We start from the raw sequence: 16,988 nt of genomic DNA on the forward strand, positions 1-16,988 counted from the left end.
TTATATAGAATCTTTTATAGTCCTAAATATTTGATGATATGTCAATTACAAGCAATTTAAAAACAAAAATTCTTGCTAATAAATGTGTACAGTTGTCAATATGTATGCTGTTTCCCTGCATAAATGTGATATCTCTAGACTAGGTGGTATCATATTCCATATGCATTTGACATGTTTTTCAATTTAGTAGAGGTGCTAGACACTTTAAAAAAGTGTCTTATTGACCAGTATTTGCTTTATTTGAAGCAAAATAAGTGTTTAATATGAAACACTATTTTATAAAAGAAAAGGATGGTCTTACACTGAAGACTCTGGACTGGGATTCAGGAGATCTGGATCCTGTGCCCAGCTGTGCCACAAGCTTCCTGTGTGACTTTTGTCTCACCATCTTATTTTGCTTTCCTTCATTATCCCAGGGTTGTCTATACAGTGCCTTAAGTTTCCATAAGAGTGATGTAAATTTTAATCTGCACTAACATGTTGCATATTAACTGGCCTTTGTGGACCCTGCTGATGTGCACTAAAAGTTCCTTTAATGCATGTTAATGTAGTCCGGTTTCAAACAGTACTGTATTAGTGTGCACTAGAGAACTTCTAGTGCACACCAGAATGTGGGCCAGTTAGTATGCAACACGCTAGTGCAGACTGAATTTACCCCTCTCTTGTGTGACTAAAGCTCTGTGTAGCCAGCAAGCCTTCATAAACCACTGTGATGAGTGCCATAGAAAAGCCTATTAATAAAATAATTCTTTTTAGCTTTGCCAAACAGTTTGGTTGTTTTGGCTGTCTGGAACAAATAGCATGTTATGGTCCATGATGTGCAGATGTTCTGGCATAATTCAGTCCCAGGTAGAGGAATTAGGGAGTTTCCTTAAGAAGTAAAGAACTCCCTCAATTGTGTGTTCATTCCTTGAACTAAAAGCTCACTTTTCTACAGGGTTATGGTGTCTGAATGAGAACACATTTTTGAACACAGAGAAGCTTGCATGTGATCTTAAACACTTCTAGTTAACAAAACCTAATGAGACAAAATAATTCATGCTTCCGTGCATTGTTTTTCTAACTACTGTAGTTTACTACAATTAAACTTCTATTATAGAACTGAAATAGAAACGTCTGGAATAATTTTTTCTAAGTCTTTTTAATGCATTAAATAAAATAATTAGTTACTGTCATGCTACAGTGAAACCCATTGTGAAAGAGACTTGTAGCCTAAAGCAACAGTAATCACCAGTCATTGCTCAGTGTTGGAAACTGCTTTTCTGGTCTGGAGCTGGTCTGCTGCTCCTCTTGGCTCTGGTACTAGCTGTTCTGCCCACTCCCTTCTATACTACAGTTCACAATCTTCAGCCTTCCTCTACTTTGTGGCTGGTCAGTGTGCTTGTTCCCCATCACAGTTAGTCCCACCCAGCTCTGTTTTGGGTTATTGCTAGGCATACCTCAGTTCCTTGCAGAAAGGCAGATTTTGGTCTCATCTTGTAAATTCACTCTCTGTGCAAGAGGTCACCACTAAGGCAGACAGGGAAAAGAATTATGTTCCATGAAAAATTTTGAGGTTCTGAAATTTTGTTTCACTTCCACCATGGAACGAAATTGAGACCTTTTGAAATTTTTCATGAAAAGTGTGAGAGAGAAACTCTCACATCCCAGCACAGGAAATCACAATAGCGGGGGCATTCACCTGGGATGTGGAAGATTCAGGTTTAAGTCACTGCTCTGAATCAGACAGAGCAGGGACTTGAACCTGCATGTTTCAGGTGTGTGCCCTCACCACTAGGCTATTAGCTATTCTGGGGTGGGTTTTTCTATCTCTGATGTTGATTAAAAATTCCATTCTGGACCTGAGTATCATCCCAACAAAAGTTTAGTGAAAATGGGTATGTTTCCATGAAAAGTTTAAGTTTTGACAGAAAATGCTAATTTGACAGAAAAATGTTTTATTGAAAAATTCCCAGCCAGCTTTAGTCACTGCTCTGGGAACCTGCTTGGCGGGAGGAAGAGTATGTGGGCGGAGGGAGGGTGTGTCCTGTCCGCTTTTATAATGCGGTTATATTTGTTCTTTTGGTACATTTTGAGGATATGGAAAGGGAGCAGCATTAGGCACAAATTATCTAGCAACAGATAGGTGATGGAGCTACCTGAATTAAAGCCAAGAGGAGCAGCAGCCCAATTCCAGACTGATGGTTTCTCGGGCGGGAAGTGAGTTTTCAAGGGGGACCAAAACTCTTCTTTCTTTTGATATGGTACCATATTTTTTTTTTCCTTTGAGGGCAGTATAGTTCAACTAAAAGTTTCTTTAATTGTATATTGGTCTGCTCTTATATCTCCATTTTCATATTCCAGGAAGATCAACACAAAAAGCCCATTTCTTTGGACGACAGTGATCTTGAAGCTCGTCTCAATAGTTGGAATCTTGGGGTAAAATAAACAGTGTATTAATTTATTTATTGGCTTCAAATGAAAGCTGTCTGGTAATTTAGTCTGTTTCTGAAATAGTAAACAATAACTTGGCCATTCCTTTTAGAGATGGAAACAAGTTGGAAGCAATCATGACACTTTGAAAGATAAATCATGAATAAATGTCATTTGAGAAGAAACTATTAAAAAACACGTGTCTATATATTATGGTTTTTTAAAGGATGCTGGCATAGGCTCAACTCCTCTAACTTGGTGTAAATCCAGTGATTTGCATAAATCCCTTGTGAAGCAGTCTGCAGTATTAAGGCCGATATTCCTGTACAGTTGTGACTTCCTAACATATTTGTAAATACTGTACTGTACTTTGTTACAACTTTGAATGATGACAGACTTGACTTTAGCTTGTGAGATAAATCATCTTTCATCATATAGATTAAATCTGAAAGAGAATACTTCATTCTGAAAATGAGGTCGGATGGAGTTCTCTCTCCACCAAGATCCACAGACAGCCTCAGAATATATATTTATTGGATTTTGGCAGTAATGGATGATAGGGCTCTCTGTGTTTTATTTCCACTTTTACCATTAGGAGAACTTTAATTGGGCTTAAAACATTTAGATAGGACATTAACATTTTAAAATATTCCAGCCAGTATATTTGCAGTCTGTCATCTCTCCTTAGGACACAGACATATTTTTAATAGTATTTTAATGTGCTGTGTATTTTTGGCATTACAATCTACATTAGGCAAATACAGTTAGACAATTAATGTATTTCTTATAAATAAGATGAAAGGAGTTTGTTAAAATCACTTCAATATTGTATTTAAAATATTCTGTGGTTTTTCGTACATTTGTGTGTGCATACAGATTTAGCACGTCAGGTTTGATCTTTTTCTGTTGATCTTTAGCAATTAATTCAAGTTTTCTAGACTAGAACAAGTTTAGATTCCACTTTGATTTAAGATAGCTACCATATTGAGATTTTTTTCTCTTCATTCCTTCAGTTACGCTCCTCACTCTCTCATCACTCATCACTGTGGTACGTGAACAGCAGGGATTTGATAAAGTCCCTACTCTTTATAGCAATACTCTTTCATGATATTTTGTCTAATCCTTCTCCAATTTGATTAGGATTATGGATCTAATCTAGTGGATCTGGAATCACCCAGTTTTCATCCATTTGAATAGGTTTTTTTTTTCCCCTCACCCTTTTCTTTTTTCATCAGTTTTTCCACTGTGTATTTATTTCTGTGGAGCTAGATTCTCAGAAGATTGTTTTGATACTTATTGGACAGAAGTACAATTAGTATATAGGTTTTGTCTGAGTAAGGATTTGAGGATTGGGTTCAGTGTTTTGGAGTGGTGGTGAACACTCCACACTTAATACTGAAGCTTCTTCATGTAAACCCATGACTTTACCAAAAAGAAGTCAATCCCCTGAAATTTCGCATGTTGTATCTCATCCCAGAGTAGAGTTTTCTAGAGAGTTTGGAAGAAATTGAGAAAGGAATGTTACAGTTACAATGTTTGAAGAATTTTTCTGTCATTCAATTTTCAAAAAGCTTTCTAGTATTTTTTGACTTGTATCTTCAAAATTGCTATAAATGTGTTTGACCTTGCTGAGTGTGCTGTTTGCAATTCTAAATTTTTTTCTTCTTTTGAGGAGCTTGGGATTATTTCAGGAACAAAGAAGATATAAGAGCTGTTTGGGTGTATACAGTGCAACATTTAAAAAACGCATAAAAATTCAAAAGTTGCTAATATAAAATGGACTCCAGGCTTTGCTACAGCAGGCTAAGATGAGCAAGACGTGTGGGAATAACTGGGTAAGGTGATGGAGGAGGGAGTGGGAGACTGTCGGATGTATGGAGATGGGATGAAGGAGAGCACGGAGGGCTAGGGAGTAGAAAAGGGAAATAAGAGAGAGCGAACACTGTACTGCAAGTGACTGGCAGAGGCGCAGGCAATATGCTTCCTATTAAGAGATCCATTTCCAATATTACTATAACATCAGATCATTGCTCATGTAAAAAAATGATGGCCAAGATGTTCAGAAGTGACTAGTGATTTTTGGTATCTGTTCTTCGCTACCCAACTTGACACCTTAAAGGGGCCTGATTTTCATAAAGTACCAAGCACCACTCTCTGAAAACCAGGCCCCTTTAAGGTATCTCCTTCTGGGCATTGAAAAATTGAGATACTCCAAATTGCTCATTGCTTTTGAAAATCTTGGCCTACACAGTTATATAAATCTGCTGCACGATATAACCCATCATATCACTAAACAGATGAATTATTCATAAAAATGTTCTTCTACTCCACCAACAAAATCATGCAATGAGTAAACTTACAGATCTCTGAAAAATTAATAATTCTGAGAGTATATTCATTTGAAAATCTTTCCTGCGTGGTTAAGAAACAATATACTCAATAGTATACCTCACACATTTCCATTACGAAACAGGAAATGTTAAGGTTGAAAGGCTGTAATAATATGATGTGGTGAAAGTAAGTATTGAAGGATTATATTGCATCGAGGTACTGAGTGTTCATTTAACCTTTTTTTTTTCCTTGATGTAAATCTATAATTTTTTGGTGGGAGTGAAGGGCATGGAGGTGGGAATGTTAGCTGGGTTCTGCTGAAAAACCCTGAAAGTTTGAACTTTATTTAAAATGTTGTTTATTTGGGTTAAGATAACATTTTTCTAGTCTATCTTCCATTTGGTGAAATGTCCAAATGCTGCTTATTTTTCTTATGCTGTGTCCAGCATGGATGGACATAACTGTGTTTAGAAATCTTGGCCGGTGTTTTGCATTCATGGTGTATGGTTTTCTTCAGTAAAAATGTAAGCGATAACAGAGGACTTCTGTTTTTTGCTTCTTTTTCACAGTATTATCTCTCATGCTTTGGTGCCTGTTGACATTCTAAATGTAAATTGCACACTTGCTTTTTTTCTTCCCAGAAGAGGAAAAGCTTGACCTTGAGCCAGTTCACTAGCTGTCTGTCTGCTTGTTCCAAATCTAAATAAACGAAAGGATTCTAGATGCACCTTCTTGGCCCCGTGAACAACTCAACCTTTATATAGCAATAAAAGATCAATTTCTACCATTTTAAGACTTCTCTGAAAAACACATTTTAAAAAGATTCTAAATTACATACAGTGAAACTACCTGAATTACTAAACTTCCAAACAGCCTTTTCAGTAGTAGTCGATGCTACAAGAAATACCTTGCAGGGGACAATAACAAGAACTTAACAAGATTTGCAGACAATTGAGAAGTGCATTGTATGAATATCTAGATAGACTAGATTAGAAAAATGTGCATGTTTTTTAAACATGTTAAGTATTTGAATAGTTGGGGAACTTCAGTCTCTGGATGTTTAATAAGTTATAATTTAGGGCTGTCAATCGCAGTTAACTCACGCGATTAACTAAACAAAATTAATCACGACTAATCGCAATTTTAATCACACTGTTAAACAGTAGAATATCAATAACAGTAACAAATAACAATAGAATTTATTAAATATTTTGGATGTTTTCCTACATTTTCATATATATTGTATTCTGTGTTGTAATTGAAATCAAAAAGTGTACAAAAACAAAACAATGTAAAACTTCAGAGCCTACAAGGAGATAATGCTGTTCTCTTAGGATCATAGAAGATTAGGATTGGAAGAGACCTCAGGAAGTCGTTTAGTCCAACCTCCTGCTCAAAGCAGCACCAACCTGAACTAAATCATCTCAGCGACGGCTGTGTCAAGTCGGCTCTTTAAAATCTCTAAAGGTGAAGATTCTACCACCTCCCTAGGTAACCCATTCCAGTGCTTCACCACCCTCCTAATGAAATAGTTTTTCCTAATATCCAACCTAGACAGCCCCCACTGCAAATTGAGAACAGCTAGAGGGGGAAAGAAGTCTCAAAAGACCAGGAAAGGGTTTAAAGTGAGGGCCAATCCGCTCCTGGCTGACCCATGAGAGGTTGAGAGCTCATAGAATCATATAAGGTTAGGGTTGGGAGAGACCCCAGGAGGTCATCTAGTCCAGCCCCTGGCTCAAAGCAGGACCAACCCCAGTGAAATCATGCCAGCTGGGCGTTGAAAACCTCCAAGGATGGAGATTTCAGCACCTCCCTAGGTAACCCATTCCAGTGCTTTACCACTCTCTTAGTGAAATAGTTTTTCCTAATATCCAACCTAGACCTCCTCCACTGCAACTTGAGACCATTGCTCCTTGTTCTGTCATCTGTCACCACTGAGAACAGCCTAGCTCCATCCTCTTTGAAACCCCCCTTCAGGTAATTGAAGGCTGCTATCAAATCCCCCCTCACTCTTCTCTTCTGCAGACTAAATATGTCCAGTTCCCTCAGCCTCTCCTCATATGTCATGTGTCCCAGCCCCCTAATCATTTTCTTTGCCCTCTGTTGGACTCTCCAATTTGTCCAAATCCTTTCTGTAGTGGGAGGCCCAAAACTGGATGCAATGCTCCAGATGGGACCTCACCAGTGCCAAATAGAGGGGAATAGTCACTTCCCTCGATGTGCTGGCAACGCTCCTACTTTTGTAGCTGGCATTGCAAGGTATTTACGTGCCAGATATGCTAAACATTCATTTGGCCCTTTGTTCTTTAGCCACCATTCCAGAGGACATGTTTCCATGCTGATGAGACTTGTTAAAAATAATGTGTTAATTAAATCTGTGACCGAACTCCTTAGGGGGAGAATTGTCTGTCCCCTTGCTCTGTTTTACCCGCATTCTGCCATATATTTCATGTTATAGCAGTCTCGGATGATGACCCAGCATATGTGGTTCATTTTAGGAAGACTTTCACTGCAGATTTGACAAAACGCAAAGAAGGTACCAATGTGAGGTTTCTACAGATAGCTACAACACTCAACCCAAGATTTAAGAATCTCAAGTGCCTTCCAAAATCTGATTGGGATGGGGTGTGGAGAATGCTTTTAGAAATCTTAAAAGAGCAACACTACGATGTGGAAACTACAGAACCTGAACCACCAAAAAAGAAAATCAACCTTCTGCTAGTGACAGCTGACTCAAATAATGAAAATCAACATACGTCGGCAAATAATGAAAATCAACATGCATTGGTCCACCCTGCTTTGGATTGTTATCGAGTAGAACTCATCATCAGCATGGGTGCATGTACCCTGGAATGGTGGTTGAATCAGGAAGGAACATATGAATCTTTAGCACATTTGGCACATAAATACCTTGTGACGCTGGTTATGACAGTGCCGTGAGAATGCCTGTTCTCACTTTCAGGTCACATTGTAAACAAGAAGTGGGCAGCATTATCTCCTGAAAATGTAAACAAACTTGTTTGTCTGAGCGATTGGCTGAACAAGAAGTAGGACTGAATGAACTTGCAGGCTCTAAAATTTTACATTGTTTTATTTTTGAATGCAGTTTATTTTGTACATAATTCTACATTAGTAAGCTCAACTTTCATGATAAAGAGATTGCACTATAGTACTTGTATGAGGTGAATTGCAAAATACTATTTCTTTTGTTTTTTACAGTGCAGATATTTATAATGAAAAATAAATATTAAGTGAGCACTGTACACCTTGTATTCTGTGTTATAATTGAAAATGTAGAAAACATCCAAAAATATTTAAATAAATGGTATTCCATTATTGTTTAACAGTGCAATTAATTGCGATTAATTTTTTTAATTGCTTGACAACCCTAGTTATAGTCATACTTTCTGATATTAACTAAGGGCAAAATGTAGTTTTAATACTTTTCTTTTCCTTTTTTTTTTTTTTTAACCTCTAGGAGCCACTGTAAATTCAAAACTAAATATTTCCTCCACATAAACCTGTAGGAATATAATCTAATAATCTTTTATTTGTGGTGGGGAGATGGAAATTCTTATTAACTGAAGGACTGATTATCTTTTGGACAGTGCTAAAGACAGAAAGTTTCCTTGAAAGTTTGTTACATTTGATATGCTAATTAATCTCCTAATGCAGATTCAGTTATAACATCCACAATAAGATTGGTACCAAAGCAAAGCAATTTCTAAGAATTCTGTGTGTAAAAGGGTGGATTATTGATCTAGAATTTATCAAAAGGAAGTAATAGTGGCCGATATTGTATATACAACTTTACACTTACATTAAATATATTTAACTTTCAGGGCTGTTGTGAGGATTATTTGATATTTGTAAAATGCTTTTAAAATATAAAGTGTGCAGGAGTGCTAAATATTATAATGTTTCAGAAAAGATATTTAAAAGATTTCTTATTTCATATGGTTGCATACAGGCTTTCTAACATTAGGCCTGGCAGCATAAGAAGAAGAATGAACAATCAAACAAACAAACACACAACAACATAATGAAGCACAGACAATTCTCATTCTCAATCTCTAATATATGACAACATATTTAATCTCTCCACAAATAGATTAGTGTATTCTCTTGCAGTCATGGCATGCAGTGCAGTATAGAAGATACTGCGGTATTAGAAATGCCATCTTTTGAACGAAGCAGGTTCCTTCTTTTGAGCTCTTATGGCTCTGTACATGAAATAAGAGATTCCAAAGATGTAATTGGCTAATATACCCCATTTCTATTTAAAGAAAAATAAAGATAATAAGAACTATTGTGTGGTACACACAAGTTGAGGAATGTGACCACACAGCCATTGCACTATTGGTACCCTGTCATTTTTTTATTACATATTTTAAGGATACCCCAAATATGAGGCCCTATATACAATCAAAGTCTTATTCTGTTTATTTGTGAAATCTAATGTTTCCCTTTGGTTGGCTTTTGAAAGATCATACTCATTTTCTTCACTCAAAACCATAATACTCCTCTGGAACATTTGAGAAATTACAGGTGGATCAAGACCTGCCTTTTCTTTTTCTCATTCTTTTTCTCATTCTTATGAGGTTTTAAGTAGGGCCTAAATAAATATTACAGTATTCAATGCGCTTAAATCTATATGTTCTGTGAAATAATCTTTCTCTGAATGTCTGTCTTTAAGATAAATCCACAAGTCAAGAGTGCTTTATGGCACTTCAGTACCAAAGCAGATTTAAATGATTCTCCGAAGGTGGCAGTCAGCAAGCATCATGGACACCAGTGTGTATTCTTAAATGTCTAGTGAGAGGAAAGCAAGAAATTATTGGCTTGCCAGAGCTGGCAATGTGTTTTGGCTTGCAACTGTAGCTTGAGAAGAAGAGTGAGACTGTTGGAAGCTTTCCAAAAAAACAATAACTTTTGCTTTAGTGTACATAGTGTATTTCCTATTCTAAATCTTCCTTCACCTTGCATTACCTTGATAGAAAATACTTCCAAATGCTTTCTGAAATGCATTTCCCTGTGCTCAATATTTCTTTTAGAGAAGTTTGAATATTATTCTTCCTTTATCAGGTCAATCTACAAATAGAGTAACTCCCAGTCATCTGTGTTTGTATAAACGCTACTACCCAGGGCCAGCATGCTGGTTCAGTGGCATTATACTGAGAGATCAGAGTTCTGATCCTGAGCATTTTATCTTTTCCACAGGGTAGCATGCTCAGTTCTTGGGAGGATTGAAATGAAAAGATTCCGATTTCCACTGCTGCCATCTTTGTGCCATCTAGGCACTAACAAGCAAAATCTTACACTGTGCCCTGTGCTCTGCCAAACCACTTGAAGGAATAGGTTCAAGAGGTGGTAAAAAGCACCCTGCTGCCTCCCACAAAGAGTTTAACTTAATGAGCTGACACAGAGAATGACCCAGAAAATAATTCCCATTTCAGGACACACACGCACACAGAGGTTATCCCTTAAGTAACTAGTATCAGAGGGGTAGCCGTGTTAGTCTGGATCTGTAAGAGCAGCAAAGAATCCTGTGGCACCCTATAGACTAACAGACATTTTGGAGCATGAGCTTTCGTGGGTGAATACCCACTTCGTCAGATGCATCTGACGAAGTGGGTATTCACCCACGAAAGCTCATGCTCCAAAACGTCTGTTAGTCTATAAGGTGCCACAGGATTCTTTGCTGCCTTAAGTGACGGGCACCCAAACCATTTATGGTTTTGCAGAACATAACAAACACTTTAAACTGCACAAGAAAGTGAATAGAAAGTAAGTAGAAATGGAGCACAAAGTAAGTGCTGGGGGGCATGTCTGACAGCTTTCCCCATTAACAGTCCAAGTTGCTTGCATTCTACCCCTCTTTTGAAAGTACCACCAGGTTGTGCATCTTGCAGTAATCTTGAGACTGTAAAGAAATGGATCACTGGTGTGCGGATTGCTTCAGAGAAGGAAAATTCCCTTATCTGTTGCAACTGTTTTCCAAGAGTCCATTTACATACGGAATCATTGACTGTATAAGGAAAGTATCCTCATCTCTGTCTTATCAACATATAAGTTCTTAGTGTATGTAAAAATAGGATCAATAAATAAAGGCCTGATGCTGAGTTGCTAAGTGCTTGAAACTTGTTGTTTCTGGCTAAGTCAAGTCTAAACTGGTAGTCTGAATTCTTATCTAGATTTTTGACTGCTAGTTTTTACCAGATTCTCCTTTCTTTGTTGTTGTGTCCAGTTATATGGGAAGAATATGGAATTTAGAATGTGTTTGCAATTGTACATTTATAAGGTCAGATCTGAAATTTAACACTGCTTCCAAATATTGTCTTGTATGTTTTTTGGTTCATGGGCCTGATTGACTCTACTTTTATTTTTTAACATGTGGTTATGTCTTTTTATTGCAGAATATTGCTTCTTATCAGAACTATCATGAAATGCTTTGTTTAGGGAAGTCAGTGTTTATGATTTCTGAACCAAATGGAGAGGTTAATGCTTAACAAGTGTTATGATATAAAAGCTTCAAAGTATATTTATGATATCAACAAACTCTTCCTCTACAAGAAAAATATTTAAACATTATTGTATCAAAAAGTGTCACATTGCTTAGCTTAACCATTTTGTTGCTTCTTGCTAGTAACACTATTGCCCCATTTGTCTTGGAGCATACTTGAATATCCCTATCAAATGTTGCATTATTTTAGCTCTTTAGATTCTAGTCATGTTTGGACACATTTGAAAAGTAGGCTTTTGATCTTGATAAATTTTGCCTTTCATAAATGGAACACTAATATAAGATGACGTTTGAATACATTATAATAGTCTCTTTCTGAGCCTTTATTGAGTTTTATCTAAATTGATATGAAACTGTCCTTGATTAAGTTTTGCTGCCTTGAAGTTGAATTAGTAATGCAAGAAAAAAAAATCTACTGTGTTGCTGTTTGGAAGGAAAAATTTTTCCTTCTGTAAGATCAGTTGAGTTCAAATCTCCAGTTATGTTGCAGCTACTTTGAACTCGTTTTGTCATTTGTAATTTATTTTAGAATCTGTTAAAATATATATTTTTTAATACTAGAGTATACAGCAGCCTAAAGATTGTAGGTATTCTATCACACATTTTAATATACATTGTGAGTGATCAGACCTGGTTTTTAGTTTTGTTTTAGAAAAATTGCTTATCGATTGAGAGTAAAATACTTTACAGAGCAAATTTCTTTTCCTTTAAATTAAATGTAATTGTTTATATTAACTTTGGAAATTTTTTATTACTTTTCTCTGATGTAAGCAAAGTTGTTGGTTAACTTTCTAGAGTGAAAAGAATTCCTGTGTGAGAGAATATATATGGACAATAAAACATCAATGTGAGGAATAATATTTATACAGTATAACTGAACTAGTATTAACAAATGGATACTTTTGTAACTTCTTTCATCCAGAGCCCCCAAGGCAATTTGTAAACACTGAAGTAGGCTTCACCATATCCCTGAGATAGCATATCATCTACCACTGAGTGGAGCCAATTCTGAAGTATGCTATGGTGGCTCTTTTATGTGTGATGGTAATACAACCCAATAGTTCAGGAAAGAAAATGCACACAAATATTGTATCCAATTGAAATTGGAAGAGAATTTTAGTGAGGCAAGGTATGCTTTGATTAACTAAAAATGGATTAACTCCCAACTTTTATCAAACGTATTATGCCATAGGATCTTTAATAAAAAGTGCTCAGGACCTTGATTTTAAGTCTTAACGTGAAGAATTTCTCATGTGTTAGATTCTCTTATAATAAAGAATCAAAAGGGTCTCCTGCCTAAGAAATTCTTTGGTCAGTGATTTACTTTACATTTTCTTAGGTTGGATGGTGGAAGAAAGAGAGAGAAAAATGACTTAGGATCCACTGCTTAATTTTTTTTCTTCTTGGAGAAACTAAACATAAATTGCTTGTGAGTCCAGCAAGACTATTTCCCGGGTTCCTCAAAGTAATTAGCTGGAAAGGGATGTGAGGCTTTTCATTCTTCCTAGGGATAAATGTGTTTCTCTACAATGCTTGCAGAGCTCATAATTAAATAGGTGTTCCTGGTGGGGCAGCATTTAGAGTAGTGGACTAGTCTAATTGTTTTATATTTGAAATAATTATAAATATAATTATTGTACTATGTATATAGAATACAATAGGTATTATAATTAAGTGATTAACATAATTTTCTTTTGAAATTTATGCTAAAATGTTCGTGCATTGAATCTTTCAGAAAACCCATCTAAAATGAAATGTTCTTGCTGCTTTACAGCATGTGTAAACCCACGTTATAAAGTGCCTAGTCTGATCAATAAAATCAAGTCCTCTGATAGGAGAACCATCCATTAAATTCTGTAATAGCTGGACTAATGTTTAATAATTTCTTTATTTCAATATATTTTGTATTTCTTAATATTTTCAAAGATCTGGGCCAAGATTTCAAAAATAAGTAGTGGTTTTGGTTTTCCCAGGTTTTGAGTGCCCAAATGGAGATGTCTGAAAGTGTCCTTATTTTCTGAAAATTATGCCCCTTTAAGGTGTATGAAATTGGGACTCAAAATCAATTTTGAAAATCTAAAGGTCAATCAATGGCTATTAGCCAGGATGGGCAGAGATTGTGGTCCCTAGCCTCTGTTTGCCAGAAGTTGGGAATGAGCAACAGGGGACGGATTACTTGATGGTTCTGTTTCTTCCCTCGGGCGTCTGGCATTGGCCACTGTCGGAAGACAGGATACTGGGCTAGATGGACATTTAGTCTGATAGTTTTTATGTAAAACCTGATCTGTAATCTCTTGCTTTTCCATCTGGGCAGGACTGTAGAAACAGTGGACCAAAGTCAGCCCTGCTGAATGTGGATGCAATTTCTGTTCAAGTCCATTGCACTTGCACCCTCTTTTGTAAAAGGAGTAATTTGGGCTGAATGCACTTAGTCCTGGGAGTTTGCGGGCAAGGGTACTGTGTATTTCTTTCTCTAGAGACCCTTCTGGCTGTGGTAGAGGGGCAGCATTGACTGGCTGCCAAAGGAGATCTGTGAATCAAAGATCTATCTATCTTTGTCCGGAAGGAATATAGCTGTCCTACAAGTTTAAAGTAAATAAAATTATGGCGAATTCTTGGGTGGCTTCGGCAATAGTGCAATCTATGCCTGAAGTTTCTTGGGTGCTTGGCTCAGATCTTCCTTCTTGTCTCTCTATTCCAGTTAAACTCAACTATTCTGCACAAGCTATGTCCTTTCTTTTGTTTGGTTTTCTTAGTTTCTCTCTGTTGCTTATTGTAAACATGCCTACTGTATATACTGTGATGTTGGAGAGCAGCACCACTGTAAAAACTTTCCCACAGTGAACTCCAAGTGGTGGTGTGCCTTCAAAAAATAAATTCAACTTTCATGCTGACAAACAGTTTTCAGGTCCTTTAATGTCCTTCTTCCAAGACTGCAGCAGCAATCTTAGAGTGTACTTCACTACAAATCACAATGTTAGATAAGAATGTCCATACTTAATTTCCTGAAACTATTCAGCATTTGTTTCTGTAGCAAACATGCTGGCTGACTGAGTTTGTTAGATTAATGTAAGAACTCGGGTCAAGGTTCAGTTTGGTTGTTTACCATTTCAAAATCTTAAGTGTTCTTAACTCTTTCATGTGTGTTTTTTCCATCCTTGTTTTGAAAACCAAACATATTTTTCTCTTTGAAGAAGCTTACAGGGAAATGTGCAGCAAGCTTTCTGATTCAAATGTTTTTTCCGAAATCTTAAAAGATGCCTTTCAATTCTAGTATTGAACTGTAATACGTCCTGTATTATTTTAGTTTTCAAAGTATTCCTTAATAAGTGACTTCCAAAGAACAAAATATGATGCAGGGGAGGAGCAGGAAAATTGTAGCCGTTTCTGTGATATTTGCTGTTTAAAAAGAATAGGGACACTGGTTATAATTTTATACATTTAGGGTTAGATTGAGCCTCATACTAAACTTTGTATAAGGAATGGCGTGCAGCTGTGCCTACCCAGGAGAAGCCCTAGGTACCCAGGATGCGGGGGGTAGGGATAGTGGTTTGAGCATTGGCCTGCTAAACCCAAGGTTGTGAGTTCAATTCTTGAGGGGGCCACTTAGGGGTGTGAGGCAAAATCAGTACTTGGTCCTGCTAGTGAAGGCAGGGGGCTGGACTCAATCACCTTTCAGGGTCCCTTCCAATTCTATGAGATAGGTATATCCCCTGTGGAAGGAGCTGATGCTCAAAATCACATTTCCTTTCCTGCTTCCTCTTTGCTTTTGGGGGAAGTCTCCTTAGTGCAGTTTCATTTCTCCATTGTGCCAGCTCCACTCTGTTGGCTAATGCATTACAGGGATGGAGCCTTGGTTCCATCCACTGTCTTCCCCTGTTTTTCCCCTCCCTACTCACCTGCCTGAGGAAGTGGGAAGTGGAGGACTACTGGGTGCACATGCTTGCGGTAATGCAGTATGTGTGTATGCATGTGTGCTTACTTTAGTTTACTGTCCTGCATGACCATCTAGGGTGGGGTAATATTCCAGACATTAAATAGAAATTCCAGAGCAAAACCCAAATTAAATATGTACTTTTTTTTTTTACGATAGTGTCTTGCCATAGGAAGTAAAAAATTAAAATATGTAATCATTTATATACATGTTGGTATACAAATATTTAGCAAAAACATTGCACAGTGCCCGCTGGTTTTATGTGAGGTTTATTTGCGGCTGTGGTTCTCTGTGCTTTGTCATATTGATGACTTAAAGTGGATGAGTGAGGTTTCACAGTATAGCTGATACAGCGTCTCTCTATATTGACCTTTTGACAGCAGTGTCCAGATTAGAACAATATTTGGTAATGAAAATGTTAGTTTGTATAAGGTAATTGGGGCCTGAATCAGTGAGCGGAAGCCTTTTTAAAAAAATTTTTTTTTATGTTGAGCGGCTTTGGTTCAGGCCCATAGGTAGTATGTCACTGATATATTAAGAGATGTAGAAACACATTTTAGTAAATGGATGAAACATGCCATGGAAAGTTTTTACCATATTTAACATGTCTTTTGTTTATAGAAGTATAAAAAGTAATTTCAATATCCAGTGAAATACAGAACATATATTTTTAAAGGTTATGGACTGTAGTGTGATAGCGGACAACAAAGTAAAGTGGATTATCTTTATCAGCTGATCAAACAGAAAATAACTTTTCGAATCAAGTGTATTGTGGGTTGACATTTTTCCTGGAGCATGTATCGGTTGCTTTGAATTATAGGTATTAGTTGATATAGAATTGAAAGTGCTATGGAAAATCCAGCTGAAATTTGACTGTTTGACTGAATTGCTTTTTCTTGCTGATGTGCTGATTTTCTGCCCTGCCCCAGAGCTCCACTAATTTTGAAAAAGGAGATTCTTCCCATAGTTCCCCCCCTTTTCGTTCTGAGTGTTTTTTAAACGGCTGCCCTCCTTAGCTTTCCTACCATCGAACTGTTGGTTTATGAGGGCTCAAGTGTTTTAAGGTGACCAAACTAACCTTCACAAAACAAAACATGATCTGTTGCCTATATAATTGTTTGACTGACTAATGGACAGAAGAGAAGAATCCAAAACCTTTTCTACAAAAAATGTTTGAAAAGTCAGTTTGTACTAAGGGTATTTGCAAATGAAAGTTCAACTGTATGTCAAGTAAAGATATATTTCACTTGCTTCATACCCAAAAAACTTTGTCATGTGATTTACTATTTGACACATGGCAAACCTTGTACATCATACATATGTGGTTTGATTTGTCTTCGACCTTTGACTTCTTATTTTTAAATTTGCATGTTTCTTACAAATACAAGTCCCCCCCCTTTTTTTTAGCACTTTTCACTGTGATATTCCTCCTTTAATGTGGTATAATTTTGAGAACAAGAAGTCTTGCAGAAGACTAGCATGAAAGGAATGAATGTTGAGACATTAAATGTTTACAGATCATTTTAAGTGGATTTAATCCACAACAAGTAACAAAGTGGGAACATTTAACTTCAAAGCACATCTGGCTGCTGTTACAAAATCAGAAAATGTAATACTTAGGCCATAGAACGTATTAGAGCCACATTTCCACCCCCACGCCCCCTTTTGTAAACAACTAGCATATACCTTCCTTATTCAAAGTGGTGCTGAAATTAAGCAAGACTGAAAATTATTGCGTTTCATGCCCAAATAAATTATGTCAATTGGTTGTAAATCTTTAGCAACTTT

General features: G+C 36.8%; 1 protein-coding gene across 2 annotated transcripts in view; it reads left to right on the plus strand.

Moving 5' to 3' along the window:
• CEP112 (centrosomal protein 112) overlaps window positions 1–16,988 on the plus strand; it is a 278,377-nt gene that overhangs the window by 23,992 nt on the left and 237,397 nt on the right. For both annotated transcript variants that reach the window (XM_030534468.1, XM_030534469.1), the window contains exon 6: window positions 2,344–2,418. In XM_030534468.1, the coding sequence (XP_030390328.1) occupies window positions 2,344–2,418 (75 nt within the window). The remainder of the gene's footprint in view (window positions 1–2,343; window positions 2,419–16,988) is intronic.

This window comes from Gopherus evgoodei, chromosome 15 (assembly GCF_007399415.2).
Source record: "Gopherus evgoodei ecotype Sinaloan lineage chromosome 15, rGopEvg1_v1.p, whole genome shotgun sequence".
Lineage (NCBI taxonomy): Eukaryota > Metazoa > Chordata > Testudines > Testudinidae > Gopherus > Gopherus evgoodei.